This window comes from Callospermophilus lateralis, chromosome 8 (genome assembly GCF_048772815.1).
Source record: "Callospermophilus lateralis isolate mCalLat2 chromosome 8, mCalLat2.hap1, whole genome shotgun sequence".
In the NCBI taxonomy this organism is placed as follows: domain Eukaryota; kingdom Metazoa; phylum Chordata; class Mammalia; order Rodentia; family Sciuridae; genus Callospermophilus; species Callospermophilus lateralis.
Window position 1 is genome coordinate 112,475,096 of NC_135312.1, and position 19,183 is coordinate 112,494,278.

A 19,183-nucleotide genomic window follows, 5' to 3' on the forward strand; every position below is an offset into this window, starting at 1 on the left:
CAAGAAGGTGGAAGCTGACGAACTTAACATCACTAATACACTTGCATTTTGATGACATATATCAGGTGGCAAAGTTTCCAAAAGCCTCTTGGAAAATATCCATATCACTCTAGTTAAGTCAACAACCAAATTATGTGGCAAAGGAAAAGTTACTTACATGATAGGAAAGGACTCCATATGAAGAGGTATTAATAAATAAAGAACTTTCGATGCTTCCTTCTTCAGTAGGTAAGAAAATAATTCTGAAGGAAGTTTTCCCCATTGCTGGAATTACCTGAAAGAAAGGCACCCACCCTAATTAGTCATTTGGAATGATCTTGTTTGATAACTTGTCTTTCACAGGCTTTTGACAACTTCCATTACCCTTGACTTATCAGTATCATGAATCCCTGAGCATCCCCAAACAGACCAGCATCCAACAACCTAAGAACATACTGAGGACTTAGAGCAAGAGAGTTTGGAGTCACAGGTCTCACACTTTCCCTTTTCCTTCTCTTCTACATCCACATGCTTAACTCTCTACCTAACACAGACAGTTCGCTCTCTACTTAAATACAGAGAATGGCCACTGTACAAACATACCGTTGTGATAAAAATCAGGGACAAACTTTACCTGGTCAAACTGCCATAAACCAAGCACTGGGCTTCCCCTTTAATTTAGTTTCTTTAATTCTAGTATTTTGGAGAAAAAAAAAATTCCTAATTTTGAGTAGACAGAGTAAGCAAACAAGTAAAAACTTACTAGCAATTAGATTCTTCATTAAAAGTTAAAAATCACTAAAAAAAAAATTAGAGGATTAGGTTTTTGAGGTTTGTGTTATAGTGTAAGTGAGCTTTATAAGGAGCTATTTGCTACCTTTTAATCTTACATTTAGGAAGAAGTTCTACCTTTCTTAGTGGGTTTGAGAAGGGGGGAAGGTCATGACTATAAATCTATGTTATAAATGTCTCAGTATTTGTTGAAATTTCAAGACAAATAACAATCTTTCTTTAATCAAGAGAAAGTCATGTTACCCCCTGGTTCCTTTAAACATTCCCCCCCCCCCCCGCCAACACTGGAAGTATGCAGAGCCACCAAAATCAGGAAATTGTTGAACAACTGCAAAAATACATGCTAAAGCAAACACACAGAAGGAAAAAGTTTGGGTAGCAGAAAAAGGGGAGACAGGGAGCAGAAAGTTAAAACTTGAGGCCAAAGAAAGCAAGAGAAGCTGGCAGCCTGCCACAGAGCAGTTTCCAGGAGCACATCAACACTCACCCTGCAATGAACAGGAGGCACATGGAAATGTCTAGCAGCTGTAAACACTGAATTCACCACGACCTCACTGTCCCTACTAGGGTTGTAAGCATGGAGAATCTTTGCTGCAGGATGCCCCAGGAATCTGAGGGTAAACAAAGAGAAAAAGCAATGTATCGTATGGTTATCCATATTCCTACACAGATGCATATACATAATTATATTTTTATATATATACACATAATTTTTTTTTAAAAATTTTTGCTGCTGGGGGTGGAACCCAGGGCCTCACACATGCAAAGCACATGGTCTACCACTGAGCTACCCGCTCCCAGCCCACACATTTTTAAACACAGAAAGTTGTTGATGTTCATTACAAAGTTAAGGACAATGACTGAATTCTGTCAGTAATAAAATATTCAATTCACAATCGTTAAAAAAAAAAAATCATATAGAAACAAAACTTTGCGGTAGGTCAACCCACAGTAATACCCCACTGGTTTCTGTTGGAAGAGCCCAACCCATTTAGGTCATTAAATGCTTGTTTAAAAAAACACACTTGGCACATAATAGCATTTCTCAGTCCAGGGTCTCTCATTCAAATGAAGTATGGTTAGGTAAGAAACTGTATTCATAGAAAACCCCTATTTTCTTAGGTTTATTCTGCGAGTAATAAATTTAAAGAGGTTTTTTGGGGGGACTGCATTGTCAACTCACAAAAAGACTATTTTATTAGTCTTATAAAATAAAATTTTAATAATTGCTTATAGCTGGTCTTCTGAAAAAAATGAAAACCCTGCAGCACTTTACAGTGGTGGTTCTTACCCACTTAAATTATGAGCCTTTTAGAACACTCCGATGAGAGCTTTGGCTCCACCCTCCTCCAAAAGGACAAACAAAAAGGTTTAATGCATAATTTCACAACTTTCTAAGAGAGTCTCCCAGTGAGGATTCCCGCTCTGTAGTGAATCCATCACTGACCAAGTCTTCACATCAGCTCTTTTTCGGCAGCTCTCATCCCCGCCAACATGGGCTCCACAAAGGAACCACAAGAGGGCAACAGGTCTATGGCCCACCCCTGGACCCAGCCCCCACGTTCCCTAATTTAACTCTGATTCCTACTATCCAACCCCAAGCTCCCTCCAGTTCAATTAGGTTATAATGGAAAAAGTTCATTGCTGTCATTTCTCAGTGGAGTGATTCAAACAGTTCCCATTAGAATGGCCCAGAAATAAAATGATACTTCATCTAAGCAAAAAACTTCAAAGTCATTGTGCTTACATATTTCTCTGATTTTCTTCCAACTTCTCTAACATTAAAACTGTGTTATTTAGGAAAATTAAATGCATGATGTTTATCTCATGTGCCTCATGTGTGAGGCACTGGATTAAATCCTCAGGATTTCTAAAATACTGTATTACTAATATCAAATCTTTGGAACTTTTCTTCAAGCTTTCACTCCCATTTTTAATCAGTAATCTTAATGAAAGACTTACTGCATCAAATGTTCATTTTAAAACATAAGTTTATAAGGTTATATATAACCTTCAGTTATATATAAAATGCACCTGAGTGTCAGGACTAAAACCTTGATTCTTTGGGTGTTCTTAAATAATACAACTTAAATTTTTTCCCCCTTTTACGCTACCATAAAGGGTCACCTCTGAAAGCCCTATCTCAAAGTATTGAGCCTATATTGGCTTTTCTCCCTGTGATTAAGTCAAGTAAATAAGGACTTCCATGGTTTTAGATTTTAAGTAAATAATATGCATCAGTCAGCAAAATTATTCATAGTTCTCCTCAAAGTTTTATATACTATTCACATAATTGAAACTCAAGATTTTGGTTTCAGAGAATGCAAATGTCTACCAGAAAAACACATTAGAAATTAAGATTGCAAAACAGTCCCGCCATGGCGCGTAGTGCCTGCACCCACCAGAAGCCTCAGCAGACAGAGAATGCTGGCTGGAATCTCACCACCACCATGCTGCTATTTTTATTCTATTTTTTATTCTATTTTTAAAAGTGTTGTGAGGATATGAATTTCCTTCAGTAGTGACAACTGGAAGATACTCTATTAATTTAATACTACAAAAGAATGACTAAAATCCCTTAAGAATGATTAGCACTTTTAATTCCTAGGACCAGCAGAATATTAACCCTTAAAACAAGCCCTAAGAAGCAGGCAGAAGGCAAATGAGTAACACCATTTTGCTTTTGAATCCCAGAGGAAAACCAAAGCTTTAAGAACGGACGGGGTTTGCCCAAGGTCAACATCAACATCAAAATAAACAAAAGCAAAAGCTGAACTAGGGCAGGAAAGAAACAAGGAAGAGAACTCTCCAGCTAAAGTTTTATTCTAATGACTGTAATTTATGCTGTTTGGAAGAAGGTAAAACCTGACTCACTTTAAATGTGTTCGAATTCAGACTAGGGTTTTGTGTTTTGTTTTGTTTTTCTTGGTAGTTGTAGATGGATAGAATGCCTTTATTTTATTTTATTATTATTTTTTAATGCGGTGCTGAGGATTCAACCCAGGGCCTCACACAGGTGAGGGACGCGCTCCACCACTGAGCTACAGCCCTAGCCCAGCCCGTGAAGTTTGTTCTTGTTGAAATTTTTTAACTTCAAGCAAAATACAATATTCCCACAATCACAGCCTACATCTTACTTATATGAAAAATGAAAGGAGTGCTGGCTTGGAATCAGAAGACTTATTTCTCCATTTCCAGTAAAAAATGACCTTGAGCAGACTATTGCTTCTCAACAACAAATGTGGGAACACATTCGAGGCACATGCACAAATACAGAGACATTTGAAAATGATACATTCAGACAATGCCTGCCTGCAAGATTCATATAAAACTCAAATGACAAGAAAAATGGTTATACTTTAAAAACCATAAACATAACTGCATCACCTAAAGATGATTAATATATAAACACTGGCAATCCTTTCAAATCAAAGACCTTAAACATACTTTCAACATGCTTCTAGCTACCAGGACCATTAACTAACGTATATGGTTAATTAAAACAAGTGTGGCTAATCTATATAGATCACACGTGCATTGATTATGGAACTTCTACGCTATTGAACACATTTTTTATGTGACTAAATATATTACATTAGGATCCTATGAACCGGAATTGTTCTTCTAATATAGCTACACTACCATTCATTTTATTATGTCTCCCAATCTATAATATATACTCTTCAGAGAAGCCCTATATTTCTTCTTCAAAGTAAAGACTTTGCACAAAAGCATTCTCTGAAAATACAAAATTGGTGAACTTATTATATCATCAGCTAAATTTCTATAAATTCAATTTCTAATAAACTTCTTTACATAAGTATAAATTACAATGATTTTTTTAAAAAACAAGCAGGCATATAAAATCTTGAAAAGTCAGAAAACTCTCTTCACCGTTTTCTCTTTTCTTCCTTTCACAGAATCTCCCTTAAAATGCTCAAAAAGGTATTTTAAGTTCTCACTAAATTTTAAATTTTACAAAATAGTACAAGACATTTTTACTAAAACTGAAGAAAGAGGGTGAGGATCGGGAAGGAAAAGGGGCAATCATGAAGGGAAATTGACTTCCATGCATGTCTGAGTTTGTTGGGATGAATGTCTGAGTTTGTTGGGATGAACCCAACTACTATGTATAATCATAAAGATCTAATAAAAAGCCAGGCATGGTGGCACATCCGTGAAGGGAGGATGAGGCAGGAGGATCGCATCCAACCTCAGCAAAATAGAGGCACTAAGCAACTCAGTGAGACCCCGTCTCTTTAAGTAAAATACAAAATAAGGCTGGGAATGTGGCTCAGTGGTCAAGTGTCCCTGACTTCAATCCCTGGTACCCCGTCTTCCCCCAAAAAAAAGATCTAATAAAAATAAGTTTTATAAAAAAACTGAAGAAAGAGAGGGTAGGGTGTAATTCAGTAGTAGAGTACTTGCCTAGCATGCATAAGACCTGGGTTCAACAAGCAGCAACATTAAAAAAGAAAACACTAAAGAAACCGCTAAAACAACTCTTTTAAGTTCTGCTTTCATAAAAACACTCCTTTAAAAAAAGTTCCAGGATCAATATCTCTTCATATATTGATATTCTTACAATTAACATGTGTATATATGTAATATAAAAGACATACTGAAAATAAATAGTACAAATGAGCTTTTATTAATTATAAAGAAAACATACTTACTGTATTCCAAAATCTAGAACTGATGGCTGAAAATGTAAACCTTTTCCACTGAACAGTTTTTCTGAGAAGCTAAAAAAAAAAAAAAAAAGAAGAGAAAAGAGAGATTAACTTTTGCTGTAATTTTAAAGTTTGGCTGCTATGTTAAGAGTGTGTACTGCCAGTGACTTGGTGCATGAGATGTAATTTTACTCTCTCAGAGGTGAATCTGAACCAGATTTTAAATGAGAAAACTGAATTATTCAAAGTCTAGTATAATTCTAGGACTGCAAATTTTAAGAGGCTGTTAGATTATGGTTATTGTAACTTCATACCAAATGTCTAGATCTTGTCAGCATTCAGACAGAAATGGGAATGGGTTTAACTTTTAATAGGCTTCGCTCTGGATGAAATCAGACAAACATGGTTATTTTCATAAACCCTGAATCAAGAAAAGGCCTACACATGGGGTGGGTTTGGCCTCTAAATCTGTTAGGCTACTTGTAGGAGGGAAAGGACACAGTGGCTTGGCGGGGCCAGCTCTTGAAGCTGAAACCATTACTAGGTTTGTATCTTTAAGTCCAATCACAAAATCTCACATGACAAGTCACAGTTTTCAGCAGTTGTTAATCATTACAGTGACCTAATTTCCTTTCCGAATCAAAGGCCAAGAATCAATATAGCAGGAAAACATATCAAAAAACTTGAAAGAAAAATACAGTAAGGACATGCAATTTATTATAAACATATTTAAAGACATTACATATGTATGTAGATATAGAAAATATCAACTGCCATGTGACCTATTTAAAGGCACATAATCCAAATGCATGAAGCTCTTAAAGGTAACACCCATTCTGCTCTCAAAGGAGCTTTCCAAAATATAATCTCCTCATTTTCTCTTCACAATAAGTAGTTCCTGCCCAAGCTGGTGTGGCCCCAGACACCCATCCCAATGCAGAGACCAGAAAGAACCAGTTCCGAAGTCCTTATATCATTTTTTTTTTTTTTTTAAATCTCCTTTCCTCTATCCTTTCTCCTAGAAATGCAATCTTGTCTATCGTCTTGGTCTTTTACCTCTCTCCAATATCAAGTGTGTTAGTAGTAAAGGTCTCCCTCTGCCTAACTCTTGGCAACGGCTCCACTCACTTGGAAAGTGGCAAGAGACAAGACACACTGTTTACTGGACCCCCTTGAATCCCAGAAGGCCAGCAGCACTAGGGCTGGGGGATGTAGCTCAGTGGTAGAGCACTTGCCTGGTACATGTGAGGCTCTGGGTTCAATTCCCGGCATCACACACGTGCCCGCGCGTGCACGCACACACATACATTCAAAGGCCAGCACTAATGCCTCAACCTGCTTGCAAAGAAGGCCACTAACACACCGAGTTGCCTCCAAAAGAGACGCGAAGAGCACAGGAAAGGATGGGCACACCACCCCAGACCAAGCTGGCGGGGCTCAGCACTCCCAAAAAACAGAAAAACAAGCAGCTTCACATACCCCAAAACCATCCTCAGAAAGATCGGGTGCTACACACACACACACACATATACACACACACACAAAAATGAGCAAAATAATTAATGGCAGTCCTTTTCTGTCCTGTGCCCTGAAAAGTGAATTGGCCATCAGATTTTATACTTGACTTCCAAGTGGAGAGATGAAGTTTGGAGGATTTAAGGAATTCACCCAAGGTCACACAGCTACTATGAGGCAGGGCCAAAATTCCAACCCAGATCTGTAGAGGCTGAAAATATGAACGCTGTATCAAGTTCAGGACTGCAGGACCTATCCGGGGAAGCATGCCTCGCCTGCTGGGTGACAGTGCGGGCTCTGGGCCCAACAAATCTGGAATCCAGGCCCATGGCCATCTCTTTCCAGACCTGAGTGGGCCAGACACTTAGCTTCTCTTCAATCCTACTCTTGTTATCTGCAAAACACAGGTGACCACAGATGACCACTTTACAATCGCTGTGAGGAGAACATGAGATGACCCTCCCTCTGTCTTATGCCTGACACACAGTGAAGGGCAGTAGATATTAGATCGTATTACAAGGAGGATGACACTCATGGAACAAGAAAGCTAAGAGGACAGATGGAGAAGCCAACCGAGCTTCTTGTGGGAGCTGACCTTTGAAGTCCCTAATGGGGCAGTGGTAATTTTCTCTGAATAGAACAAATGAAACATAAACCAGGGACACCTCATCATAGCAGATTTTTAAATCTCGTAATCAGGAATTTTTACATACTGAACAAAATTCAGACATTTGGGTCCAACCTAAAACGTTATAGTGGAAAGAGACTGGATTTCTCTAACTTCAAAGAAAATGCTATTTTTGGACCCCACATGAAAAAAAGCAGAATTCTGCCCTTTTTTTGTTCCTAGAAGTCACAGAATAAATTCTTTTTTTTTCTTCTCATGGGTAGACTTCAGCTCACCTGAACTTACAAGGAGGTTCAACACCACTAAGTAAGTTAACATATTGGTTCTTACAGACAAAACCGTTGACAGGTGTTGACCTGCAGAGCACTCAGACACACCTGCTCTCAGGTGGCTTCTAAAGACTGGGCGGTGTGTGATGTTACGATGTATCTGGTTTGTTTTTCCTCCACAGCTCCTGGCTCATACCTCCCTCACCTAGGAAGGCCTCCAAAACCTGAATCTGTCTTCCCCAAGGTGCGTCATTCAGACTCTCATTTTCCCTTCCTGCCTCTGAGCTAGCCTTAAAGAAATTCTCTGATTTACCCTGCTCCCATGACGTCCCTCATTCCGCAGGGTCCTGCCTGCACCCTGGAGAGGGAAGTGCTGCACAGAGGTCAAGAAGCAGCTGGACAGACAGGCCTTGCTGGGTTCTCCACCCACTCTATCACGCTCATTCGAGGAAGTCTCCACAAAATCCCCAAAGGACCATGCTCAGAGTGCGTATGGACAGTGGGGCACTGGAGGCTGCTTGAGGGGTGGCACACCTGGAGGGGCCGTGGAAGCTCTGTGCCCCTCCCCACACACCTCCCCGTGCACATCCTTTATGATCAACCAGAAGACATCACTGTTTCCCTGAGTTCCCTGGCCTACTCCAGTCAGTCAATCAAATCTTGAGGGTTGTAGGAATCTTGATTTACAGTCAGTGGGTCAGCAGCTCAGGCAGGGCTGGAGAATGGCATCTCAACAAGCCTGGGGGGTCTTAGGAACTGAGCCCTGAAACTGTGGGGTCAGATGCTACCTCCAGGCAGATGGTGTCAGAACCCAGTTGGATTACAGGACACCCGGCTGGTGTCCGCTGCTGCTGCTGCTGCTGCTGCTGCTGCTGCTGCGGAGAAACCCCCACACCTTTTGGGACGGAAGTCTTCTCTGCTGACTGCCATGAGAGACGATGTAACAACAATGATTGACTTTTCCGAAAGGGAGTAAGCAACCAACAGCCGAAATTTTCTTAACTATGAACATCAAAAGTTATCCTCAAATATCAGAGCTAGCTAAGAAGTTACACTGTTTGAAATGACAAAGTTCTCATCTCTAAACCAGCAGCTTCAAACAAATAAGTCTCAATCAAGGGCAGGAGCGATGAAGGATGAAACTCCCTCCCTTTGTCCTCTTTTTTTTTTTTTTTTTTCCTTCCAAAAATCAACATCAATCTTCTCACATTTCATTCACCCTGAATAATGGGGATGACTGCAGGGTGTGGTAGCACACGCCCATAATCCTAGGCTACTTGGGAGGCTGAAGCATCCGGATCACAAATTTGAGACTAGCCTGGACTACTTACAAGGCCCTTGGTAATTTAGGGAGATGCTGTCTCACATTTAAAAAAAAAGGGGGGGGGGGACTGAGGATGTACCTCAGTGGTAAAGTACTCCCTGGATTCAATCCCCAGAATGATAATGACGAAAATAATACTGAATGATTCATATATGTCACAATCCACTAGGTCTCCTGCAAGCTTAGGCATAAAATAAATGCATGCATCTTATAAAAATCAATTATAAATTTATGCCACACATTCTAATTTTCCACCTATCAGATAATTATGAGGAAATGTTCTTTATTAAAAACAAAAAGGAGGAGTAATGTTGCTTCTCTAACAAGAGAGACACATAGGATAAGAAAAGAAATAAGAGCAATAAACAGGAGAAACCCATTAAGACAGAGGCACAGACAATGACTTCCTGATTAGGATTCAAACAGCTCAGGAAACAGTAGAAAGAACTGACAAACAGGAGGGCATCCAATCAAAAACATTCTGCACAACAAAGGAAACAATTAACAGGGTGAAGAGACAACCTTGGGAATGGGGGAAATCTCTGCCAGCTATTCTTCTGACAGAAGACTAATATCCAGAATATGTAAAGAACCAAAAAACAAACGACCCAATAAATCAGCAGATGCACTGAACAGACACTTCTCAAAAGTAGGAATGGCCAATAATTATATGAAAAATTGTTCAGCATCTTTAGCCATCAGGAAAATGCAAATCAAAACGACACTGAGGGCTGGGATGGAGCTCAGTGGTACAGAGCTTGGCCAGCCTGTGTGAAGCCCTGGTTCGACTCACAGCACTGTGCCCAAAAAAAAAAAAAAGAGAGAGAGAGATTCCATCTCAACCCAGTCAGAATGGCAATCATCAAGAATATAAGAAACAACAAATACCAGCAAGGACGTAAGGAAAAAAAAAAACTTTAACACCTTGTTAATGGGAATATAAATTAGTACAGTCATTACAGAAATCAGTATGGAGACTCCTGGAAAAAACAGAACTATCATATATCAGCTCTACTACTCCCGGGTATACACTCAGAGGCATTAAAAGTCAGCAAACTATAAAGATACCTGCATTTTTATGTTTATAGTAGTACAATTCACAATGGCCAAGTTACAGAGTGAGCGTTGGTGCCCATCAATGGATGAATGGATAAAGACAATGTGGTGTATATATAAACAACCACGGAGTAGTATTCAGCCATAAAGAAGAATAAAAACATATCATCTGTAGAAAAAGGGATGGAACTGGAAAACATTATGTTAATCGAACTAAGACAGACACAAGAATTCAAGTATTACATGTCTTCTCTCCTACGTGACATCTAGGGAGGCAAAAGGACAAGAAAGTAGCAGGGAGACTGTTAGAGAAGATTCAGAGGAAGGAAAGCTGGGCAGGTAAGAACTGTGATGGGGTAGATATGATGGAAGTATGTTATTTGCATCTATGAATATAACACAAGGAAACCCAGGATTCTATATAATTAAAATGCACTAATTAAAATATATATAACCAATCCCCAAAAAACAAATGCCAAATGATTTCTCTGATTTAATGATGCTGATCCATAATATGCTGGGGGAGGGGGGAATTAAATGAACTCTAGATAGGGCAAAGAGGAAAGGGGGAGGGAGAGGAAGGGAGGGGACATAGGGGTAGAAAGGACGGTGGAATGAGATGGTCATTGTGATGTGACTCTACTTTGTGTACAACCAGAGATATGAAAAATTTTGCTCTATTTGTGTAATATGAATTGTAACGCATTCTGCTGTCAAATATAACAAATTAAAATTTAAAAAAAATAACTTGAAGAATACAAGGCAAACATAATTGTAACTACCTTTTGATGATTAAATTATAAATGATTTTCTTTTTCATCAGTATTTTCCCAAGTTCAGTGAACATGTATTATGTGAAATAAAAACAAAATATTTCAAGCATGTTTACAAAAATGTGTGTGTGTGTGTGTGTGTGTGTGTGTGTGTATAAAAATAAAATTGACAGTAACCTGAGGGTATGTGAGCTCTTATTCATGTGGACCATATTCCATACTCTTCCTGTCCTTCTTTGAACCCAGGGCCTCGTGCAGACCGAGCACACACTCACCCTGAGCTCTGCCTCCGGCTCCCTTTAGGTCCTTATTTTAAAGATGCCCACCTTCTGCAAAGAACTGCACTTCTCATCAGAAGGATGCTGAATTCCATACATGCCATTTTGAAAATATATTATTTATCTGCCTAAGACTTTTTTTTCCTTAAACCAGAGCTACATTTTTCTCTAGTCATATAAAGCCAAGAAACAGTTTGAAAAAGTGTCTAGCACAAAAGAAATTTCACTGGAAATGAGAAAACCAGGGTCAAATGCCAGATGTAACAGAAGCTCCCACATGACACAGGGCTTCAGTTCCCTCTTAAGCAGAACGAATGTGTCAGGCTGAATGAATGTGACATCCCTGGAAAAGCATCTCTAGGCCAGAGACTTCTTATTCCTAGGAAAATCAAACCTATCTGCTGATAGCAGGCACACCCTTTCTTAAAAACATCAGTACTGTATCTTAGATATGGAAACAAATTAACTGCAACCAATGGTTCTGGCGATTCGGATGACTCAGACTCACGTCTCCTGATAAAAATAGGTCACTTCAAAGGCAACGCTCCACCTCTCCTGAGTGAATGGCAGGGCCAGTGTGACTCCAGCCCCAATCCCACAGGCCCTGGTCATTCTGGGGCAGGTGGTCGGCTACAGGAACACACTCCCCTTGGGTTACAATCCAGAATGCGGGCCCAGCACCAGATGCTAACAGCAAAACTCAAAGCTCAGAAGGTTCAGAGAGAGAAGAGGGGAACCTCCCTGGAAAACCCAGCCAACTTTTTGTGGTAGCCTCTTGCATGCTACGCTGGGCCACACCAAGCCCCAACAAAGGTTTCCAAAAAATGGGTCTATGAGATGCACCTCAGTGAACAGCCACCACAGAGGGACACCGGACAGACGCCATGCTGTGGATCTGTGCTGCCTTTGCTCTTGAAGGTCTGACCACTTTCCAGAGATCACTGTACCGTGTCAGAAGATGGTCCATCCTTTCTGAACAAGTGGAAAATAACTTTGCCTGGCATTAAGTGGACACCACAGCGAATATTCACAGGGAGGGCAGAACTGTCCGCTTTTCCACATTCTGTGATGAACTGTCCTGATGGATCTCTCTCAATACCCCAGTGTCTATTCACTGTTGTTTTTTAGAAGCGAACACTTGCAATACCTAGAGAGAACGGCATGTGTTTCCAAACTTTAAAAAGAAAAAAAAAAAAAATTCTTTAAGCCAAGACAGTGGTTTGGCCACTGAATGCAGTCAAAAAGGTCGTGGGGACAAGAGTTTTCACATCCATTTCTCAAACCCTCTCTGCCTCAAAAAAAGCTAACAACGTGTAGACCATGCCAAAATAATGCTCTTGTCTAGACTCCTGTGTCCCAGGAAAGACATGTTATGCAAATGAGGTGCTTACTGGGCTGCCCTCATTAGTCACAAGAATGCAATGTCCCAAGTGCCAGTAATGCTGTTGGAAATCTACAGACTTCACAAAGGTAAGGATTCCTGTGCCTAATCCCTTGAAGCCCGTTCTTCTAAAAACGTACATCCACTGGTCATTCATGGTCTCCCCTGAGCAAGAAGCAGGTACTTCTAAGACTCAGCAGCCATCTCAGAGGCCTTAGAGGAATTAGGTCTTCTCCATTATGCAGCTGGACCTCAAACTAATCCCGCACAGATACAAAAGCCCCAGCCTGGGGAAGTCCTGATGGAGCCTGGCCCACGGCTAGACTGGCCACTGCAGGGCAAGGCCCCTCAGGTGCTCTGCACTGCACCTGTCCAGGCTCCATGCAATCCAGGGCAAGGCCCTGAGCTTCAGGGTCTTCATTAAACAATAGACAGACCAAAAAACTGCAAGACTTGTGAAGTGAGTTGTGGGCGGGGTGTAGTTCCATGATAGAGCACTTGCCTCATGTTCACAAGGCCCTGGGTTGGTTAACTATATGAACAACAAAATTCTATATCACAAAATCCTAGTACTACATACTTGTTGTTATTTCCAATTTAAGAAATACTTCTCCCCAGAGGTTTGTTGATAGGAGTTTGTTGCAGAGTGCATGCAAAGAACCACTTAACAGTGGAAGCAGAAAACAGTATTTTCCCCATTAAAGTCCCCAGCTTTCTCAGTTGGCTGAGGCACGAGGATCACAAGTTCAAGACCAACCTGGGTAACTTAGTGTGGTACTGTCTCCAAATTAAAAAAAAAAAAATTAAAGGGGTTGAAGGATAGCTCAATAGTACATACAGCATTTGCCTAGCATGCACAAGAGCCTGGACCACAATCAATCCAGCCTGCAGAGGGGGGAATGTCATAAAAACGTCATGGGGAGGGGGCGTTGTGGCTCAGTGGTAGAGCTCTTGCCTAGCATGTGTGAGGCACTGGGTTCGACTCTCAACACTGCATATGAATAAATAAAATAAAGGTCCATTGAAAACTAAAAAGTATTTAAAACAAAACAAAAATAAGTCCTTGGGCAGAACATGATTTTCTGACAGTTTCTTTCATGTAGAAAGCTTCAACTATCAAGGTCAAAGCATTAAACAAACTGAAAGACTGATCAAAGGGTAAAGTCCTTGGGGCAATGCCAACGTTGCTAGTCTGCTGGAGGCGCACACACCAGGAACAGGATACCTGGGTTTGAAGGCAGCCCAGTGTGCTGATGGCCACGCTTTCGTAAACATGACAAAAGTCCTCCACCTGTCCCCAACATTGCTGATGATCTCCTTCCCACCGTAAGTCCCATGGAGGAGATGCTGCTTCTCTCAGAAACTAGTCCATAGGCAGGGGCTCCCGTGGATGGATCCTGAGCTCACAGGCCCTATCCTGCCCATTCTGAAATTTTCAGCATCTCCCTCCCTGATCTTTCTCCCACAACCATACATATGAAGAGACTCATGCACTTGAGATGAGACCCTTTGACCTTCCCTTGTTCTTCAAGCCCTCCTCCCCTCACAGTCAAACTGTTGATGGAGGGGCTGGGGCTGGGGCTGAGCAGCAGAGCACCTGCCTCACACGGGTAAGGCACTGAGTTCAATCCTCAGCACTACATAAAAATAAATAAATAAAGGTATTGTGTCCATCTACAATTAAAAAATACATTTTTAAAAAATGTTAATGGACAATGACAGCAAGTACATTCATTGAGTACTTACAGTATACCAGGTGTCGTACCAGGCACTTTATCACAGGGCCCTGTGTGGACACTATTATCTTCGGCTACAGTTTGGATCTGGAACATCTCCCAAAAGCCCCCGTGTTCAAGACCCACTCAACAGGGTAGCACTACTGAAAGGTGGTGGCTCCTATAAGAGGTGGGGCCTCTGGAAGCAAGTTAGGGCCTCTCCTCTGAAGGGGAGAGTGGGAACCTGGCTTCTCCTCTCTCTTTTCCATGCCATGGCCCTGAGGGGAGCAGTTTGCTCCCCCTGTGCTCCCTACCTCTGCCATCTGGCACCGCCAGCTGGGCCGCTGATCCTGGACTGAGCCCTCTCCCACTGAAAGCCATCCTCAGCTACGTTCCAGTAGCAGGAAGCTAGCACACATCCCATCCTCACACGTGAGTAAACAGATGCTCTGAGGGTTGCAGCAGCTTGCCCAAGCCCTCTCAGCCGGGCGCTGGGCGAGTGAGATCTGAGCACACATTCGGAACCCCGGCCTACACTGCCTGCTCCCTCTCGTCTGGCACCCAGCCTCTCACTGCACCACTGCTACTGCTGAGGTCATCAATGGCCACAAGCTGTGAAGTCAAGTGCTGAGCTTCCTTAATCTCCCCTCTGGCTCCACTCTCTTGAACTTCCTTGGGTTTCTAGGAAAGGTCTCCCTCTCAAGGGCCTCTGTCTCCAACCATCTGGGCCACGCTCCCCTCTGCTAGGCTCTTCCTCAATTCTCTTTTTACTCTGGCCAATTGGATCCACCCACCCACTAGGTTCACCATCTCCCGGAGTTCAGAGCGACCCACATTGTCATTTGTTATTTCTGTGGCTGTCCAGCATCTGCCTGGTGACACTGGTAGGTTCCCCACAGGTACCCCTTCTGGATTTGGAAAGGACCAAGTACAAATTTCACTAGCCCCACCTGCAGCCAGGGTGCTGGCCAGCATGACCCACCTGAGGCAGAGAATCCGGGAAGGAGATGGGAAGGCTGTCCTGGGGACCACCACAGCAGCAGTGCAGCCGGTGAGCAGCCGGGGCAGTAGTGTCCCCAGCACCACTTCCACAGCATCACTCTGGCAGTAGTTTAAGCTGCTAATAACCCCTTTAGCTTGTTAGTTTCCTGAGCCTGGTTCTTAAATCTTCCTAGAGACTCTGTCAGCTGCCCAGTATCTTTTCAATAAACTCTTTTTCTGTTTAAATCAGCCAGAGTTGGTTTTTGTGGTTTGACTGATTCATTTCCCAAGCCTGTGTATCTGTGGCCTAGACTCCCCCACTGAGCTCCTGACTCATGTTCCCATCAGTACCAGACAGCAGCCTGTGGTGGGAGGTCCACAGGCACCTTCAGAGGGAATCCAAGGTGGAGTCCAACAGCTCCTGCAACCCCCCCTTCCCCCCGTGGGTCTGCTGTATGGGGCTCCCCATCTTGGTGAGTGACTTGCTATGTCCCCAGTCAGAGACCTCATGGATACCCTGACTCCTGTGCCTTTCTTAACTCCCCAGATAACAGACACTGAGGACTCTCCTGGTACTTTACACTTCTGCACCATTTAAATCTGTGCCCTGCTCTCTACTCCAAATATCAGGACTTCATATTCAAAAGGCATTGCAGCTATAATTTGAAGAACTTTAAAATATATCATTAACTTGACATAGTCACTCACACCAGAGTCTATAAAGAACTCTCTTAGTAAAGTGGCTAAGTAACTTTGCAAAAAAACTATAAAAGAAGAGACCAGCAGTTAAGCTCTTGTTTCCCCAACTCCCATTCCAACTTTCTCCTTATTGCAACTTACGGTATCTCCTCTGTGGTTTAAAGATTTGACATCTTTCCTAGGGGGAGATGATTTTAAAATGTGCAAAATACGAAATCCATTTTCCTTTCCTTTCAGCTCTAGGGCAGCAAGTTAGTATGAGAAGTCCTTCAGTATTAGAGGTCTGAAGTGTGAACAGTTTTCCAAAGACTATCATATGAAAGGGGAGGCCAGCACAGAAATTCACATGGAAAATAAAGGCATCAGGGAGACTAAACTTCTTCCTTCCTGATCACAGATGAGCAATATAAATTCATGCACTGCTGTGGCTGTATTTAGAAAACCAATGCTGAGTTCTCAAAATGCCCCTATAAGTTTAGATATTAGTTCCTTGGGAGTGAGTGCTAAGGACTGGATACACGTCCCCCAAAGTCCTTTGTACTGAAGGCATGGTCCCCAGCCTATAATGCTACTGGAAGGCAGTGGAACCTTTAGGAGGTTGGGCCTGGGGCCCTTAAAGGCATACTGGCACCCCAACCCTCCTGTCTTCTCTTTCATTTCCTCGCCACGAGGTGATCAGTTTTGTCATGCCCTGCTACCACGATATGCTGCCTCACCCCAGACCAGAAAACAATGGGTCAACCAATCATGGGCTGAAATCTCCAAAACTGAGCCAAAATAAACTTTTTGCAAGATGATTCTCTCAGGTATTTGCCACTGTTAACAGAAAACAGACTAACAAAGAGTGAGCTAGTCATTTTTAAAAGTTCATCTAAAATCCCTTAAACAATTCCACAGCTGAACCTATTCATGTTATAAAAAGCAGGAATGGCCAAGTCCCACTCTCATTCACTTCTTCTGCCTGTCTGCATTAAGATATCACCATAGCCAAGTCTGGGACGATCAAGAATCTGAACACGACTAAGACAAGCGCCTAACTCTGATGTGCATGCAGTTTCACACGTACAGCCTCTGTATGGCTACAATGTGCATCACGATGATCCAAGGTACAGCACAGGCCCTGTTTCCAGTATCCACAGGAAGAAAATTTCATGTGGTAGAGTAGTAGGTTAGGAAAAGCATTCTGGAAGAGGTTTCATTTGAGTAAGGTCTAGATATGCCATCTTAGGGTAAAGGTGAAGGAAGGAGTTGACGGAAAGTTCAAAGGTATGCAAGTTGGAAAAAAAAACTGATATGATAAAAACTGAGGCACATAAAGTAATTTCTTTATGTCTGAGAACAACATTTTAATTCACACACTGAACTGTTTTAAAAGTCCACCTCCAGGGGAGGGCCATGGATATAGCTGAGTGGAAGAGCACTCACCTAGCATGTGTGAAGCACTGGGTTCTAAGCCTCAGCACCACATTAAAAATAAATAAATAAAATAAAGGTTTTTTTACAACTAAAAACAAAAATTTAAATCCAACTATAAGCAAAAATATCAAAACAACATTCAAATATAAAGAATGTTAGGAATCTTGTCAGAAAAATCTAATGAAAAAATTCTAAGCTCTTCCACTGTTCCCTAAAGGGCCAGCCTCACAGTCCTGTTGACAGAGTGAGCGAAGGAGCCCTGCGGCTTCACAGCAGTTGCTCTAGTCTCTCATGAAACTAACATGTGGATCGTTTGGTGCTCCATGCTGCTGGGACCCATTCCTGTTTCTCAGAACACTTGGACAATATGGTGTTAATTCAAAAAATCCCAATCTTCTCTCTTTGAAAGAAAAAAGAAATCTACCCTCTAGACATAATCTTCTGAAAAGGAATGCTGGGAGTGCAGCTCAGTGACAGAGCACATGCTCAGCCTGCATCCCCCAGCGTGCACGCATGCACACGTACACACCACGGTAGAAGCTTCCTAACAACTTTCAAGTTGCCCACTAAACATACTGGGCCACAGAGCATCATGTACTACTGACAGGCTCACTTCTTCCGCACCACAGTCCATTGTCAGAAGGGCTTAAAAGCTGATTTTTCTCACATGAAACCCAAGAAATACCAATGCTAAGAAAACCAGTCTAGAATGCACCAAGAAAGTACTCCTTAACACAAGTCAGAGGAGCTCGACAGACAACTTAGAAATGTCAAAATGTTCTCTTGAGACACGATGGTACAGGTTTTACTGTCTCTTTCCCAGGGATCTGTGACACATTGCTCTTTGAGCCCTCCGATCCTGGCTGTCCTTCTTCTGTGTCATAGGATTCTTAGCTGGGCACATTTCCTACTCTCCTACTTCTGAGCACCCCGCAGGGAGGGGGGTGGGGTTGGGGGCGGGGCTAAGTTCCAGCAAGTGGCAAGGAAGCACAGACACTGTCTGGCAGCCCCCAGGAACCCTGTGTCCTCTTCTCCATCCCTCCTCCATCTGCTGCCATAAATACACCATGAGTGCAGGGCCCAGTGCCCTGGGGAAGGGACCGCAGTGGTGTGCAAGAAGCCAGGTTCCTGAACACCACCGGGAGCCAGCAGCTGCCTATTTCTTTGGGGAGATAGGTGTGACCAAGAAACTTAATTCCAATTCAAAGTTTCTCAACCTTTTCTAACAGAAACTGTCAGTAGCCACTGCCCACCGACTGCTCATTCCAGTCTCTGCCTTCTCTGGGGGTGGGTGGGTTCCAGCGAGCCTTTCCTGGCATCTGGATCTAGGGCTTCCCAATAAACCAGGAGCGAGCAGTAACAGCAGCCAAAACCTTATTCCAGCCTGAGAGTAAAACAAAATCTAAGTAAGAAAAGGACAGTTCTGCCACTTGCCTTTCTTGGAAAAAGCCACTAACTATGGTGATGGCCCATGGTGGCCTTAGCCACACGCCGACACAAACAGGAAATGCCTGTGTATGACCATTTCAGAATCTAGTGTCCTGCCTCCTAACCACACACACCAGGACCTCTGCGAGACCCTTCCCCTTGCCAAGGTGAAAGGGTATTCCAGACCAACAAACAGATGATGTCCCACCTGGCCTTCTAGGAACAAAGTCCTGGAAGAGGCTTGGTCAATAAGAGCCCACTAGCCTTTACATAAGT

At 42.4% G+C, this 19,183-nt stretch overlaps 1 protein-coding gene across 3 annotated transcripts in view; it reads right to left on the reverse strand.

Moving 5' to 3' along the window:
- The window catches only part of Tmem131l (transmembrane 131 like), a 167,360-nt gene that overhangs the window by 83,359 nt on the left and 64,818 nt on the right, over nt 1-19,183 (reverse strand). For all 3 annotated transcript variants that reach the window (XM_076864819.2, XM_076864820.2, XM_076864818.2), the window contains exons 4-6: nt 5,448-5,516; nt 1,259-1,382; nt 158-274 (exon numbers count right to left, since the gene is read on the reverse strand). In XM_076864819.2, the coding sequence (XP_076720934.2) occupies nt 158-274; nt 1,259-1,382; nt 5,448-5,516 (310 nt within the window). The remainder of the gene's footprint in view (nt 1-157; nt 275-1,258; nt 1,383-5,447; nt 5,517-19,183) is intronic.